Raw genomic sequence first — 18194 nt, 5'->3', positions numbered from 1 at the left:
CCTATTTTTAATACCTTTAAATTAACCAATGTTTATTTAATATATTTTCCCCTTCCCAAAATTATATAATGCCTTCAAATTGTTTAACTTTTCTCACCACAGGTTGTTGATCAGTATTTTAGGTTTGTGTGTGTGTGTGTGTAAGATGTGATGTCTGTTTATAGATTCCTTTTGTTGACTTTTTGCATCTAAATATTCAGCTGTTCCAGCACATTTGTTGAAAAGACTATCATTTCTCCATTGAGTTACCTTCCTTTGTTCCTTTTTCAAAGATCAGTCAGCTATATTTCTGAGCCTATTTTGGACACTCTATTCTGTTTCATTAATGTATATGTCTACTCTTTCACTAATATATCACACTATCCCACTTTATACTGTGTCTTAAAATTGGGTAGTGAATCAGTTTGTCAACATCCACAAAATAACTTGTTAGGATTTTTATTGGAATTACATGGATAAAATTAAGTTGGGAAGAACTGGCATCTTTACAATATTGACTATTCCTACCCATCTTCATTGGAACAAAGGACTGGTTCAAAATTGGGAAAGGGGTACATCAAAGCTGTATATTGTTACCCTGCTTACTTAACTCATATGCAGAGTACATCATGTGAAATGCTGGGCTAGATGCTTCACAGGCTTTGCTCAAGAATGGCAGGAGAAATGTCAACAGCCTCAGATATGCAGATGACACCACCCTTATGGCAGAAAGCAAAGAGGAACTAAAGAGCCTCTTGATAAAAGTGAAAGAGGAAAGTGAAAAAGCCTGCTTAAAACTCAAGATTCAAAAAGCTAAGATCATGGCATCCAGTCCTACCACTTCATGGCAAACAGATGGGGAAAATGTGGAAACAGTGTCAGATTTCATTTTCTTGGGGTCCAGAATCAATGCAGACAGTAAGTGTAGCCACAAAATTAAAAGATACTTGCTCCTTGGAAGAATAGCTATGTCAAACCTAGACAGTGTCAAACCAAAACAGAGACATCACTTTGCTGACAAAGGTCTGTGTAGTCAAACCTATGGTTTTTCCAGTAGTCATGTATGGATCTGAGAATTGGACCATAAAGAAGGCTCAGCGCCAATGAATTGACACTTCTGAACTGTGGCACTGGAGAATCGTCTTGAGGGTCCCTTGAACAGCAAAGAGCTCAAACCAGTCAATCCTAAAGGAAATCAACTCTGAATATTCATTAGAAGAACCAATGCTGAAGCTCCAATACTTTGACCACCTGATGTGAAGAGCTAACTCATCGGAAAAGACTCTGATACTGGAAAAAATTGAGGGAAAGAGGAGAAGGGGGTGACAGAGGATGAGATGGTTAGGTGGCATCACTGACTCAATGCACATGAGTTTGAGCAAACTTAGGGAGATAGTGATGGACAGAGAGGCCTGGTGTGTTGCAGTTCATGGGGTCACAAAGAGTCAGAGGCAACTTAGTGACTGAACAACAACCCATGTTCTTAGTATATCTCTCCATTTATTTAGATCTTATTTGATATTTTCATCATAGTTTTGTAATTTTCCTCACAGACTTTATATCTGTAACTAGATTTATACCTTAGTATTCCATGTTTTGTGCTATAAGAAATTATTTATGTTTTTAATTTCAAATTTTAATTGTTCAATGCTGGTATATCAGAAAACATTTGAGTTTTGTTTATTGACCTGTACTCTTCAATGTTCCTATATTTGTTTATTAGTTCCAGGAATTATTTTGTAGGTTCTTTGGCACTTCTGTATAGACATGCTGTGCTGTGTGCTTCATTGTTCACTCATGTCTGACTGTTTGCAACCACAAGGACTGTAACCCTCCAGGCTCCTCTATCCATTGGGATTCTCAGGCAAGAATACTAGAGTGGGTTGCCATGCCCTCCTCCAGAGAATCTTCCAGACCCAGGGATTGAACCTAGGTCTTCTGCATTGCAGGCAGATTTTTGCTGTCTGAACCACCAGGAAAGCCAAAGAATACTGGAATGGGTAGCCTACTCCTTCTCCAGGGGATCTTCCTGACCCAGGAATTGAACTGGGTCAATTCAATTCCTGCATAGCAGGTGGATTCTTTACCAGCTGAGCTACCAGGGAAGCCCCTACGTAGGCACATTCATCTGCAAATACAGTTTTACTTCTTCCCTCCCAAACTGTAAACCCTATTTACTTTTCTTGTCCTATTGCATTAGCTACAACTTCCAGTGTGATGTGAAACAGAAGTAAAAGAGAGGGCACTCTAGACTTATAACCATTCTTAGGAGGAAAAATTTCAGTATCTTAACATTTAGTATGTTGTTCGGAGAAGACAATGGCACCCCACTCCAGTACTCTTGCCTGGAAAATCCCATGGATGGAGGAGCCTGGTAGGCTGCAGTCCATGGGGTCGCTGAGCGTCGGACACGACTGAGTAACTTCCCATTTACTTTTCACTTTCATGCATTGGAGAAGGAAATGGCAACCCACTCCAGTGTTCTTGCCTGGAGAACCTCAGGGACGGAGGAGCCTGGTGGGCTGCAGTCTATGGTGTCACACAGAACTGGACATAACTGAAGCGACTTACCAGCAGTAGCAGCAGTATGGTGTTAGCTCTAGGAGTTCTTTTGTAGATGTTCTTCTTAAGTCAAGGAAATTCTCTATCCCTGGTTTGCTGAGAGTATTTTGTCACATAACTTTCCTATATAAATTAATATCATCATATGATTTTTTCTTTAGTTTATTGATGCAGTAGATTAAATTTTTAGATTTGAATATTGAACTCATTTGCATAACTAGAATAAACATCACTTGGTCATGGTGTATAGCTCTTTTTATTCATGTTGAATTCTATTGGCTAATTTTGTTGTGAATTTTTTAATTGATTCTCAAGAGGCATATTGGCCTGCACTTTTTTTTTCTTGTAATATCATTATCTTGTTTGGGTATGAGACAGTTGCTGGCTTCATAGAATCTGTTAGGAACTCTTTCTTCTGCTGCTACTTTCTGAGAGAGATTCATTTTTTTCCCCCTATAAGGATGTGATAGAATTCCCTAGGGAAATCACCTACGCCTTGTGGTTTGCTTTCTGGGAGCTTATAAATTATTGACTTAATTTCTTTAATAGATGTACGTTTTCTGATTATTTCAGCTGTGAGATTGCTAATATTTAGTATCTTTCCAAGATTTGACTTATTTTATCTAAATTATCAAAAATTTTCTCAAAGAATTATTCATAGCATTTCTTTAAATGTCAATGGAATTAGTAGTGACAACCCTTCTTTCATTATTTACATTACTAATTTGTGTTTTTTAGAACACTCCCTCGCTCCCGATACAAAAATAAACTCAAAACTGTTTGAAGACTGAAATACAAGACATGACATCATAAAACTCCTAGAAGAGAACATAGGCAAAACATCCTCAGACATAAATCACAGCAACATTTTCTTAGATCAGTCTTCCAAGGCAAAAGAAATAAAAGCAAAAATAAATAAGACCAGGACTTCCTAGTGGTCCAGTAGTTAAGACTCTGTCTTCCCAATGCAGAGGTCCCAGGTTTGATCTGTGGTCAGGGAACTAGATCCCACATGCTGCAGCTAAGATCCTGTGTGCTACAGCTAAGACCCAGCACAGCCAAATAAAATTTTTAAATAGTTTATTAAATAAAATTAAATAAAATGAAAATAATAATATAAAAAGTAATTAAATTTTAAAATTGAAAATAAATAAAATAAATAAAAGTAAATAAAAATCTTAAAATAAATAAACTTTTTAAATTAATTAACTAAATAAAAAATAAATGAGACCTGGACTTTGCTGGTGGACCAGTGGTTAAGAATTCACCTGTCAATGCAGGGGACATGGATTTGATCCCTGATCGGGGAAGATCCCATCTGCTGTGGATCAAGTAAGCTCATGCACCACAACTACTGAGCCCGTGTTCTAGAGTCCATTCTCCACAAAAGAGAAGCCAGCACAATGAAAAACCTATACACCCCAAATGGGAAGTAGTCCCCATTCGCCACCACTAGAGAAAGCCTGAGTACAGCAACAAAGAGGCAGCATAGCTAGAAATAAATAAATATTAAAAAAAAAATAAATGAGACCTAATCAAATTTAAAAGCTTCCACACAGCAAAGGAAACCATTGGGAATGCATGTAAGAATTAAAGATTTTAAAATTTAAAAAATAAAAAACTAAAAAAAAAAAAAAAGAAAAGAAAATGAAAAGGCTACCTGCAGAAGGAGAGAAACTATCTTCAAATAATGCAACCAACAGGGTGCTATCATGGAAAATATACAAGTAGCTCATATTACTCAGTATTAAAGAAACAACCCAGCCAATAAGTAGGCAGAAAAGCTAAAGAGACGTTTCTCCAAAGAAGACTTAGAGGTGGCCAACAGGCACATGAAAAATGCTCATGTGGCTAATTATTAGAGAGACATAAATCAAAACTACAGTGAAATATCCCCTCACACCTGTCAAAATGGCCATTTTCAAAATGTCAGCAAATAATAAATGCTGGAGAAAGTACAGAGAAAAGAGAACCCTCCTACACTGTTGGTGGGAATGTAAGCTGGTGCAGCTTCGATGGGAAACATTATGGTGGTTCCTTAGAAAACTAAAAATAGGGTTACTGTATGATTTCAAATCCTAAAAGATAATGCTGTACTGCACTCAGTGTGAAAGAAGAAACTCAGCAGTGGCCACAGGACTGGAAAAGGTCAGTTTTCATTCCAGTCCCAAAGAAAGGCAATGGCAAAGAATGTTCAAACTACTGCACTCATTTCACATGCTAGCAAGGTTATGCTCAAAATCCTTCAAGCTAAGCTTCAACAGTATGTGAACCGAAAACTTCCAGATGTTCAAGCTGAATTTTAAAAAGGGAGAGGAGCCAGAAATCACATTGCCAACATCCACTGGCTCATAGAAAAAACAAGCAAATTCCAGAAAATCATCTACTTCTGCTTCATTTACTATGCTAAAGTTTGACTGTGTGGATCACAACAAACTGTGAAAAATTCTTAAAAGGATGGGGTTACCAGAACAACTTACCTGTCTCCTGAGTAACCTGTATGCAAGTCAAGAAGCAATATTTAGAACTAGACATGGAACAACAAACTGATTAAAAATTGGAAAAGGAGTACGTCAAAGCTATTTTTGTCACTCTGCTTATTTAACTTTTATGCAAAAGCCCAGGCTGGATGAAGATCAAGCTGGAACTAAGATTGCCAGGAGAAATGTCAATAACCACAGATATGCGGATGATACCACCCAAGGCAGAAAGTGAAGAGGAACTCAAGAGCCTCTTGATGAGGGTAAAAGATGAGAATGAAAAAGCTGACTTAAAAATCAACATGCAGAAAACTAGGACCATGGCATCCGGTCCCATCACCTCACGGCAAATGTTGTTCAGTCCTGCAGGCATGTCCAGCTCTTTGTGACCCCACGGACTGCAGCATACCAGGCTTCCCTGACCTTCACCATCTCCCAAAGCTTACTCAAACTCATGCCCATTGAGTCAGTGATGCTATCCAACTATCCCATCATTTGTCATCCCCTTCCACTCCTGCCTTCAATCTTTCCCAGCATCAGGGTCTTTTCCAATGAGTCATCTCTTCGCCTCAGGCAGCCAACCTATTGGAGCTTCAGTTTCAACATCAGTTCTTCCAATGAATATACAGGATTGGTTTCCTTTAGGATTGACTGGTTTGATTTCCTTGTAGTACAAGGGACTCTCAAGAGTCTCCTCCAACAGCACAGATCAAAAGCATCAATTTTTTGGCACTCAGTCTTCTTTATGGTCCAACTGTCACATCCATACCTGATTACTGGAAAAACCATAGCTTTGACTGTACAGACCTTTGTCAGCGAAGTAATATCTCAGCTTTTTAGTACACTGTCTATGCTTGTCACTGGTAAAGAATCTGCCTGCAATGCGGGAGACCCAGGTTCAATCCCTAGGTCAGGAAGATCCCCTGGAGAAGGACAACTCACTCCAGTATTCTTGCCCGGAGAATTCCATGGACAGAGAAGGCTGGTGGGCTACAGTCCATGGAGTCGCAAAGAGTTGGACGTGACTGAGTGATTATCACATTAGGTTTGTCAAAGCTTTCCTTCCAAGGAGCAAGCATCTTTTAATTTCATGGCTGCAGTCACCATCTGCAGTGATTTTGGAGCCCCGAAAAATAAAGTCTGTCACTGTTCCATTGTTTCCCCATCTATTTGCAATGAAGTCATGGGATTGGGTGCCATGATCTTAGTTTTTTGAATGCTGAATTTTAAGCCAGCTTTTTCATTCTCCTCTTTCACCTTTTTCAAGAGGCTCTTTAGTTCCTCTTTGCTTTCTGCCATAAGGGTGTTGTCATCTGCATATCTGAAGTTATTGATATTTCTCCTGGCAGTCTTGATTCCAGCTTGTGCTTTATCCAGCCCATTATTTCACCTGATAGATGGGGGAAAGGTGGAAACAGTAGCAAATAGATGGGAAAATAGTGGAAAGTGGAAACAGTGACAGACTGTCTTCTTGGGCTCCAAAATCTCTGCAGATGGTGACTGCAGCCATGAAATTACAGGATGCTTACTCCTTGGAAGAAAAGATGTGAAAAACCTAGATACCATATTAAAAAGCAGAGACATCACTTTGCTGACAAATGTCAGTATAGCCAAAGTTATGGTTTTTCCAGTAATCATCGGAAGTATGGATGTGAGAGTTGGACTATAAAGAAAGCTGAGTGCCACAGAATTGATGCTTTTGAACTGTGGTGTTGGAGAAGACTCTTGAGAGTCCCTTGGACTACAAGGAGAACCAACCAGTCAATCCTAAAGGAAATAAGTCCTGCATATTCATTGGAAGGACTGATGCTGAAGCTGAAACTCCAGTACTTTGGCTACTTGATTTTAAGAGCCAACTCATTGGAAAAGACGCTGATGCTGGGAAAGTCTGAAGGCAGGAGAAGGGGGTGGCAGAGGATAAGATGGTTGGATGGCATCATCGATTCAATGGACATGAATTTGAGGAAACTCCAGGAGATGGTGAATAACAGGAGCCTGGCGTGCTGCAGTCCACGGGGTTGCAAAGAGCTAGACATGACTAGAGAATATTACCCCCACTGAAACCAACAGGCAGAGTAAGGTGAATACTCTTATGATCGTACTTACATGTGATATAAGTAATTAGAAGTTTTGGATTAGCAGATACAACCACTGTGCATAAAATAGATCAGCAACAAGCACCTACTTTATAGTCAGTACTTTAGAAATTATAGTCAGTATTTTGTAATAAACTATAATGGAAAGGCATCTGAAAAAATAACTGGGTCACTATGATGTATACCTGAAATTACCACAATACTATACTTCAGTTAAATATATATACCTTTGTGTGTCTGTCTGTCTGTGTCTGTTAGGGTCAGCAGGCCAGCACCACATTGGGGTGACCACCCTTACCTGTCCTCCCCACTCATCTATACAGTTTCACTCACTTTACTCAGCAGATAGTTTTCAATGGCTCCTAACAAGGGAATCCTCTCATTTTCAATGTTATCTCTTAGTGGTTGTCTGAGATGTTAATATTAGGAGAAGCAGAATGGAGGCTGTATTGGAATTCTCTATATTATCTTCTCAACTTTTTTTTTAATCTAAAGTTAATGCAAACTTAGGCCATGAAATAGGTGACCGTTATGTCAGCTGTCTCCTGTAAACTCCTGAGACTTTTGTAAGGGGAAAATGGAATATATTTAATTCAGTTTGCATCAATTTAACCTAAAGGAGCAAAAGAAAGCTGTTAATAATTTCTCACTTTCAAGCTCAAGTAAACAAGATAGTAATGGTTCCATTATTTTAGGTCATGAGAAGGAAAATTGCTAAAAATTATATGTTTAGATCAGAGACTGTTGAGAGAAAAGTAATGGAATGGTGGTCTATGAATAGCCAGATTTTAAAATGAGTGAGGACGTGGGAACATTTTTGTATATAAATAATGGTGTCTTTCAATGAGTCTGCATGGCTGAGAGAATATTATTAATAGATGCAGAAATCTGCATATGCTGTTAGGATCTCGAGGAAAATCCAATAATAAGACATCTGGGATGCCAGAAATAGAAGACAATGATTTGATACTTTGCTAAAGGAAGCAGGGGTAGGTGAATTAAACACCATGCAGGTGAAGAGCTTAACTGTGACTCAGAGGCAGTAAACAGAGTGAACAGCAATCATCATGCATTCATCACCCAGTTTCAGCAGCTCCTGAATTGGTTCCACCTATACCCCTGCCCGTGTGCCCCCTCCCACACTGTTTTGAAGCAAGTCTTCAACAGGTATAATGTCATTTATGTAGATTTTAGTATGTATCTCTAAAAGATCCCCTTTAAAAAATAACCACCAGCAGTTTCATCCCCCCAAAATAATAATAATCTCTAATCTCATCAAATACCCAGTTTCTTTTCAAAACTCCAATTAGTTCATATATATAATAAATGATTTTATTTTCTTAGTTTGTTTGGAGCAAGATATAAAGAAATTCAAACCATTATAATTAGACAGTTTCTCTTAAGTGTTTATAATAGACTTTGCCCCCTGAAATTTATGTATTTAAAAATGTAGATCATTTGCCTTAGTTCTGAGTGTTATCACAAAATATCATACTGGATGGCTGAAACAGTGCACACGCCTGGAGTCTGGGAGGTCCATGTCAAGATGCAGCATAAATCGACGATTTCCTAGTTGTGTGCCATCTGTCAGCCCTTTGAAACTCTTCTGAGCATCGTGTACGTGTAATATGAAGTGGCCTTGATGGCACCTTCTGGAGATGGGCACTGTTGCCACTGTCAGGATGCTGGCCGCCCTGCTCATACTCACTCAGCTGTGTTACTGTGATCTTCAGGGGAAGCCTCTGTCAGTATCTCCCAGGGCTGTTGATTTTTCCCCCATCAGGAATATAGGAAGTCCAATAGAATAGAAGCAGGACAATACACATATTATATAACATGTACACGTATTAAGCTAACATGTACAATATGCATACATGTTAGTTTAGGGGCAGAGGGCTGATACTTCATTTGTTTAGAGTCTAGAAAAAAGGTATAGATCCACAGCTTCCCTTATGTCCCAACTTGATTGCAGGTTCATTTCTGAAATAGGTCAGACACATAGTGATTAATTTTGAAAATGGATGGACCAGGGATAGTTACCTGGATAGTTACCGGATAGTATATGGAAGACTCTTATCCGCTGCTAACATCTGTGTCCAAAAACTCTAACATGAAACCTTAAGAGAACTCCTGTTGGTGCCTGAGGAGTTGAGTCCTCTTGGTAATAGTAGCTGCCTGAATGAAATCAGCCTTTGGACGGAGAAAGAATACCCCATATTGGAAAGTAATTATAGCTTTTACACTTGTATGTGTGTGCTCTCACAGCTTTTTGGAGACTACAGCCTATTTCTTCATGAGACCAAAACTTGGAGAGAAGGAAGTGTCCCCAAACGTTTTCTTCGGTATCTGGCATGAATTCAGCTCTGACTTTAAAGACTTTTGGAAGAAAGAGAACAAACTTATCCTACAAGAAAGGTAGGTGTTTTTCATTTACACAGTGGCATTTTAAAACTGGTGTTTTCTCAAGTGTGACCTGTTAGGGGTTGCCAACTTTCACATCCTGAATGAAAAACTAGGTCCTCACCCTGGGGTTTCCAGTCTAAGAGGGTGCTGAGGTTGCGCAGTACTTGGAGTTCAAATAAGAAGAGTCAGCACAGTGGCTGTGATGCTGCAAAGGGCAGCTGGGGTGATGGTTTGCCAGGACCACTGTCTGGTAGACCAGGAAGCCACACAGAAGCAGACAGGCAAGAAGAGGAGTAAAAGAACCCTGCTGGGGTGACAGACCCACTCATTTCCAAAAGGCCTTAATAAGGTAAGATGAATCAGTTTGGTTTAACTTTTGCTCAGTTCATGGGATATTGTTGCACACTTCACCATTCATATCAAAATTTCTCCCAGGTGTCACCAAGAAAAAGATGATCAATATTTTTAAGAGATATTTTCAAGACTTATCAGATCGTATCACATTTCCTTAAGTGTATCTTCAGAAATGAAGGGAAATTTCCTGTCTAAAGTACATGGAATAGAGTCCTGTCCCTTGATTATGAAGCTTACACAAGTGCATTGTTACCAAGTTGGGAAGCAGGTCCCCAGATTGTGGGGTCTGAAGGGAGAATAAAAGGGAAACCAAACCCTAATCCTGAGCCTATTAGTGTGCTTCCCACAACCTGACCCTAATAAGGATTTTGCTTTAGAAAACATACCTCTTAAGGGACTTTATTCATCATAGCACAAAGTCCCACAATTTTTTTTTCATATCATCTTCATTTTGGTCTTGCTTATATACAAAACCACGCTGGCTCACCTAGTTTTCACTTGTAAGTAGATTTCAATCGGTCTTTAAATCAGGTGAGATTAATTGCTGACACTTGCTGAGCAAGTGGACTGTTCTCGCTAATAGAATTACCTACCTAGAGCCCGCGACTCCATCAGAGCAGGAAGTCTGCCTCGGTGACCAGTGGGTGGGAAAGAGAGCAGTCTGAATGGAAGGGAAACACTGTAAACATCTACTTGGAGACAGTGAACCTGTTCTACCTCAAGATGCATCACCCAGGTTAATGTAAAGGACATGTGCCAGGAGTCCAGATTGGTGAGGCAGGATTTTCCAGGAGTCCAGATTGGTGAGGCAGGAGAGAACTGAGTGAGCACGGGCCTATCTGGACCACTGTTCAGACATGGATGTTTCCAGCTTTTCACCGAGCAAGCCTTGCTCGGTTTGGAAAATGGTGAGGAGGAAACTGTTTTTAACTTTGGCATGTTGCAGACAGCCTCCCTTCCTGGTGCTCACTGCTTCCATGCATGCCTCCTTTTAGCTCTGACCTAAGCCTGGGAAGGGCCTGGGGCTCAGTCATACTGGGAAACAATATAGAAAGATCAGTGTTTTCACTTTGCACAGGAGCTGGGATGATACTGATCTCAGAGGGAGAGATCCTAGTTCCCTGCCCAGGAATTAAACCTGGGGAACCTGGATGAAAACCAAGAGTCCTAGCCACTAGACCACCAGGGACTAGAGGCGAGAAGCAAAAGTGGCCCGGGCTCTTGCCCCTGTTTGTAAGCAAGACTGTTTCAAGGAGGCAAAAACTGTAAAAACAGGTCCAACATTTATGATTAGATACAAAGCACAACATATGGGAGAGCACACAGGAAAACAGTTTGTTCGTCCAGCTCAGAAGGAGGGCAGAGATACACACCTGGAGAGGAGTGCGGAGCGAGTGAGGAGGAACACAGTCTGGACGTGTTTAAGTCACTTATATAGGACAGCCCTTCTAGGTCTTTGTTTACTCCTGGCCAATTATCTTGTTTCTCTCTTCACACCTAACTGGTCCACGCACCTTCCCAAGGATGTGTGTGCAACTTTCTTCTCAGATGTATCCCTCCATAGAGGCCTATGGGTGCATGTCCACACTTATTATGGGGTGGGGTCCCTTCCCTGTTCAACCCCAAAGAAGACTTCCTGAACATGTGCAGACAGGGAAGTCTTCCTTGACCTCAGGAGTGGGCACCTTTTCTCTTTGCTTTAGCAGAACTCAGCTTTTACCACTAGCTTTGTCCTTGGAGTGTCTGGGTAAGAACAAAGCTTGAATTTTACTCCTCTTGACAAATCCCAGGTGTCTGGCCCAGAGGCCCGCCGTCTCCTACCTCAATACTGACAGAGTGGAAATGGCGAAAGGTAGGCACAGACAGAGCAGGAGTGGAGAGGGCCTGAGGGCACACACGTGAGCAAGGGGTTCTCAGCTAAGGTCCTGGCATGAGATCACAGGGGGTCTCTCATCCAAGCTCTCCTCACCACGCGGCCTGTCCAGAAGTGCTGAGCGGCTCCCATGGAGATGATGTTGGCCTGGAGCAAGTCATTGACTGTCAGAAATGGCGAAGGCCTTGTCCCTGAGATAGAGCTGGGTCTCCAGGAAACACTGTTGACAACAGTCCACCATTTATGAGATCTTAGGCGTTGGACATGCTCGCTGAGTATCTCATACAATCAACCTGATCCTTTTTTTATACTTCCTCCTGTGCTTAAAAAAATCCAGTGGGCTTTTTGGCTCACTGGAGGTGACTTCATTTCATCTCGTAGTGATGTTAACGGGCAGGTGATGGGTGCTGTCCTCTGCACACGGCTCGCTTGCTCTTAACAGAGGACTTAGGAGGAGCATGTGGCAGGTGAGAGAGCTCCTTAGCCCTCCGGAGGACAGGGTGGAAGGTGTCTGTGGATGCCTCACTGCAGAAATGCCAACCGCAGCCTGGGGTTGGGTGGGGGCGTTGGTTACGTGTGTCTGTACCTGCCACCTGCCACCTGTCTTTTCAGTGTCCTCTCCTCCTCCTGTGCTCCCTCTTCTCTCTTTCTCTCTCATCTGGACTCTCATCTTCTCTCGCCTTTCAGCTCCCTCCCTCCAATCGCTCTGTGCTTTAGCACAATTTCCAGGCCAGGCTGTTTCTTTACGGGTGGACCCCTGGCCATCAGTCCAGTGGGCTCACATTCTCCCAACCCAGGAGAAGGCATTCTCGAGCTTCTAGTAAAATCCCAGAGAGGAATTCCAGAGGAGTCGTGTGCATCTTTGGATCAGCCACAGTGGCCAGAGGTTGGTTCTGTGGGGACTGTGATTGGTTCAGCAGTCCTGCAGCCAGAGAGGAGGATTGCCGTAAGTGACAACCCCTTCTTGGCAATGTCACTGGAGTTAGGGAGGAGCAAGTAAATGATACTGTACTAGCCCTAATTTATTAAGCCTTTAAAAATAACCTGTGTAATTACCAGAATGTCTTAGCATGTCTTGAACTCAAAAGATGCTTTAATGGCATGGTTGAAATTTTCATTTCTGATCAAGTTTTCCTTGCTCTAATTTGTTATGTTTACATTGAATACTATTTTAAGGTTGTAAATACTCTATAAAAGTCATTACTAATTGTTGTTTGAGTATGGAGTGGTAGTAATGTATTTTTGGCTTTTTCTGATAACTTATATGATTTAATAGATATATTTCTTGAAATGGTGAGTTTCTAGTCTATGGGGAAAAGGTCTGCTGTCTTTCTAATCAATGGGGTATGGAAAACACAAGCATTTCCAGACCAGAGTTTTTATTGGCTTCCCAGGTAAGTGCTAGTGGTAAAGAATACATCTGCAAGGCGAAACTCGGGTTTGATCCCTGGGTCGGCTAGATCCCATGGAGAAAGGCATGAGAACCCACTCCAGTATTCTTGCCTGGAGAATCCCTTGGACAGGAGCCTGGTGGGCTACAGTCCATGGGGTCTTAGAGAGTCGGACATGACTAAAGCGACTTAGCATGTACACACACTTGCTGTGAGTTCTAGCTGTGAGTTCATACACACCTGGCTTGAGTTCTAGACAGGCATGGCTTCAGAGTTAGCTAAGTGGAGACAGTAATAGCTGCCCTGCAGAGAGACTATAACTGAGCAAGTTTACTAGAGTATGTAGGGCAGTGTCTCCATGCTCAATATTCAGTGGCTGTTGTCCATCATTTAATATAAATGACCTCTTGATTATGATGACCCACAAGGTCACATGACATTCTGACAAGGCATGTTAGGAACATATCTGTAAATGCAAGGCATTATTGTGATGCAGTTGCCTTCTTGGTTGGTAAAATGTCTTGATTCTGAGTCCAAGATGAACTTTTGTTTGAAGAGGCTGAAGTGACCTGTCCTTTCTTGGTTTTAAATCATGCTTACTCCTCTTTTGATGCTTTAGACAGCTGACCCATTGGTTTTGTCTTGAGTCAGAAAAAAATTTTTCATGTATGTGGAACTAGGCTTGTACCTTTATTAATTTGAGGTCCCTCTCCAGAGAAATCTGGACTCATTATTGAGCAACACGAAATATGAAAAATATTTTTTTTTAAATGTCAGCTCGACTCTACCCAGAGGATGGGGACACGCTGACGTGAATGCTGCCCAAGCACACTGTCCGTGTGTGAGGACCCAGGGGACCCATCTCATCTCCAGGGGGCTGTCAGCAGCACCGACCGCGCAGGAGGCCCAGGGAGCTCAGGGGATAGGAGCTAGGGGACTCAGTGCAGAGTGACGGAGGCCCTGGTGCTTTTCTTTCCTTTTTTTTTTGTATTAAAAACTTGTATTGGAGTATAGTTACGGTGCAGTGTTGTGTTAGTTTCTGCTATACCGCAAAGTGAATCAGCTATACGCGTGTGTGTGTGTATATACAATATATCCCCTCTGTTGACACACGCTTTTCCACAGTGATGGAGGGACCATGGTCCTGGGGGAGACAGTTGTGCCCAAGACAGCTTCATCGCCGGCAAATGCTCTGTTATAGCTGGACTCGGTTTTTAGGCAGAGTCCAGTTGTGTGACGTGGTCATCGTCTCCTTCCATGTTGCGTTTCCAGGCCCAGGAGACCCTCAGTCGTTTGATGGCGACCCTGTCTCTCTGGAGCTGACAGCCTAGCCCTGGTGCAGTGTGATGGGCGGGGGAAAGCAACAAGGGGAGATCAGTTCCTCCAGAATTCTGTTGATGCAGATCTGATTAGGAGCGTACCAGGTGGTCCTGGGGGTGAGAGTGTCCTAGACGAGGAGACCAACCTCCAGGAGCCAGGCCTCAAGCCCCATCATGCAGTGAGGCCTGTCACCATTTCATTTGTAGTCAGCTTGAGACATTTTAATTAATCAGTGGTGGCATTAGTAAGGGTTGTGCTTAAAGTGCTGTCTAACTTAATTTGCTGTTTAATTTACTCTGAGGAACCAGGAGAAAGGGCAGCTACTCCTCCCACTGCGCAGGCGAGGGGCAGTCAGATCTGGTCTCAACCCCACTGGTCTGCGGTTGGAGGAAAAGTGTCTGTGTTCCCTGCCTTAGGATATTGCACAGTAAACTGAAGGTGCCTCATACACTGTTAACATTCCTTTTTCCATCATTTGTATGCATGTGAGCTGTGTGTTCAGATTGAAATGGGGTGTCAGGAGAGTAGAAGGAAGCAACCATTTTCAGAGCAATGAAAAATAAACTGGAGCTAAAGAGACAGACTTACTGTTCTGTAATCATGTGTTCACTGGACACCTAAGTGGAGCTGCCTCTTGGACCTCCACTCCGCACTGTCATATGCAGCAGCACGTGAAGCTGGCCAACCACGTACCCCTTTAATTCAGGCATCAGTTTCTGGAGAAACGGCCCATAACGAAACCTTCCTCCTAGTTCTGATCCCTGTAGCAGACGCCTTGGCTGGAAAATGACAAGACAGAACAGTGGCCAGTGGAGCCTGGGAATGTGTAAGGAATATGACATATACTCATTAAAGGAGCAATTCATATGCATTAAGATACAATAGGCAACTAAATTCATGAATTTATTAATTCAGCAAATATTTACATCCTACTCTGTGCTCGGCAAATTTCCAGGCCACGTGTATCTTACGCGCTAGTGAGAGAGGCAGACAATAAAGAAGTGAACACACACATCTTTAAATTATAGGTTGAAAGTAGCACTATGAGGAGAGTAAAGAGTGAACCAATTTTGCAGAATGAAAAGCAGAAGAGTTTCATTTGGAAAGTGTGGTCAGAGGAGGCCTTTCTGAAGAGGCAACATTTATGTTGACACCTGAAGAACTTGAGCCTGGTGAGGGCAGGATGGTGAGCCTGGCTGGCAGAGGTGTGGGAAGGTCACAGAGCCTGGCAGAAAAGACTGGCTGCTCTCCAGGTCATGAGATGAGTCTGAGGGAACAGGCAGGGACCTGACCATTCAGGCCCTTGCAATCATGCAAACAGACTGACTTGTATCGTGGGTACAGTAAAAGTTCTTGCAGGGCTTTTGAAAGGGAATAACCTGATGCGATTCAGTTCAGAAGAGACAGTTGGGCCAAATGTGTAGGAGACGGGGGACCATGGTATTGAGAAACGAGTAGGGAGAAACAGAGATGGTCCAGGTGAAAGGTGTGATGCTCTGGACCAGGAGAGGCAGCAAGAGGTGACAGGAAGCGGACCCTCTGCACACACATTATCTTGAGTTCCTGACTGGAGCAACTTTGGAGGTCAGGAAAGTCTAAGTCTCAGCTGCGTCATGACAAGCTTATGTTACCCAGATTTTAGAGATCAGGAAAGCAAACCTCCCCCTTTCTTTCTCCTAAAATGATTTACAAAAAGCCATGGCTAAGAAAAGATCTAAGACTGTGGATATCAGAAAATTTATTTTCTAAAAGTTAGTTCTCAAAAAATGATGTAAAACTCTAAGGCGAAGGTTAGATGGAAAAAAGTCACTGCACTTGCTTCTTTATCTTATCATGTTTCAAGAGATGTTTTTAAATTTTGAGAAAATCCTTTCTCAAAGCCTCATGTTCAAAAATGGAAAAAACTCACCCTGAAAGGTTCTGGTTTGAGCTTCTAACAGATAGTCGGGGTCAAGAGTCAAGAAATAACTTGTCCACAGACATTTTTTGCTTTGAAAAAGGATTTAAACAATTCTGGTGAGTTTGTAGAGACTTATGAAGGTATCTGAGCAATTATTAATTTCTCTTCAGCATTTGCTAAAAAGTTTTTTTGATGTATTAGCAAAGTTTGTAGTAAAACATATTTGAGTCAAAGTATGGTTCATGGAGTAAAGATATTTAAAAATTACTCATTAGAAATAACATCATGGAGTTTAGACAAGCTGAAAATGGGCTTCCTTGGTGGCTCAGTGGTAAAGAACCCCCCTGTCAATGCAGGAGACACAGTTTCAATCCCTGGGTTGGGAAGATACCCTGGAGGAGGACAGGGCAACCCAATCCAGTATCAGTGTCTGGAAAATCACATGGATAGAGGAGCCTGGCAGTATACAGTCCATGGGGTCGCAAAAGAATTGGACATGACTTAGTGACTAAACAACAGTGAACTAAAAATAATTCCTAAAGTAAGCTATTCCTTTACCAGCAAGCTATTATTTGGGGAGTCATTTTCAATTTCTTTAGGAGCCTCTCAATGTGATGGTTATAACCTGTGGTAAGAAGAGGCCAGATTTGTCTAACACTAAATTCTTAGGTTTGTGTGGACTTCACTGGAGCCTGGATTTTTTAGGTAGAGAAAAATGTAAGAATTCAGGGGCCCCGCCAGTCACCCCCTTGCGACATCTTCCTGACTGGCTTTGAGCCCCCCAAGCAGAGGAGCCCATTGGCCAAACATCCTTCTTCCTGTCTGCTTGGCTCTGCACACTCAGACATGGCAGAGCAGTGGGGAGCTGAGAGAAGTGGAAAGCGTTGAGAGTAGCATTGAAACATATGTATGTAAATCACATGTAAAATAGCTAGCTGGTGGGAAGTTGCTGTGTAACACAGGGAGCTCAATCCAGTGCTCTGTGACGACCTAGAGAGGTGGATGGAGTAGGGGGTGGGAGAGAAGTTCAAGAGGGAGGGGACATGTGTATGCTTATAGCTGATTGACATTGTTTATGGCAGAAACCAACACAACGTTGTAGAGCAATTATCCTCCCATTAAAAATAAATTTTAAAAAGTTCGGGATCATGGGGTCAGTAATGGGTATTCAGAAGCTAGTTGTGAGAGAAGGGGGTGGGCAGGATCGTCTCCAAGACATAGGTGTTAGTCTCTACAACAGATTTGAAGCTGATGGCAGCATTAGACCCAGCCATGCTGGGTCATTTTGACAAAGAGCAGTTAACTCACTGGTTTTGCCTGCTGAAGTCTGATTAACACTTAAGAAGCAAGTGTTATAAGATATCAAACTCAGTTTTGAATGTCTGTGACTCTCACATGCTGGAAGGACATGGCCAAAATATTTTTTAAAAGGTCAGCCTAGAGTTTCCATGAGGTCCACAGTTCCCTCCTGGAATCCGTGGAAGAGGGCACACAGCAGTGTTACTCGTAACATCTGAACACTGGAAACAAACTCAAATGTCCATCAGCAGATGAGTGGATAGACAAAATACAGCACATCCTTACAATGGAATAGCACTCAATGATGAAAACACATGAAGCACTGATATATGCTATAACATGGGTAAGCCTTCAAAACGCTGTGCTAAGCGAAAGAAGATGGTCACAGAAGAAGACTATGAAACACCCAAAATTGGCAAGTATTTATATAGGATCAGGAAGTACATTAGCCCTTGTTGAGGGCTGGGGGCAGAAAGGAACGGGAATTGACCTCTGACAAGTTTCCTTTGGTGGGTGGAATGTTCTAAGAATAGACAG

At 42.0% G+C, this 18194-nt stretch overlaps 1 protein-coding gene across 1 annotated transcript in view; it reads left to right on the top strand.

The window, feature by feature from the left end:
• FMN2 (formin 2) overlaps window positions 1-18194 on the top strand; it is a 352649-nt gene that overhangs the window by 318375 nt on the left and 16080 nt on the right. The window contains exon 16 of the mRNA XM_027962131.3: window positions 9383-9532. Within this exon, the coding sequence (XP_027817932.2) occupies window positions 9383-9532 (150 nt within the window). The remainder of the gene's footprint in view (window positions 1-9382; window positions 9533-18194) is intronic.

This window comes from Ovis aries, chromosome 25 (assembly GCF_016772045.2).
Source record: "Ovis aries strain OAR_USU_Benz2616 breed Rambouillet chromosome 25, ARS-UI_Ramb_v3.0, whole genome shotgun sequence".
Taxonomy (NCBI): Eukaryota; Metazoa; Chordata; class Mammalia; order Artiodactyla; family Bovidae; genus Ovis; species Ovis aries.
The sequence above is the reverse complement of the archived record's forward strand: the minus strand, read 5'-3'. Positions and strand labels throughout refer to the sequence as shown.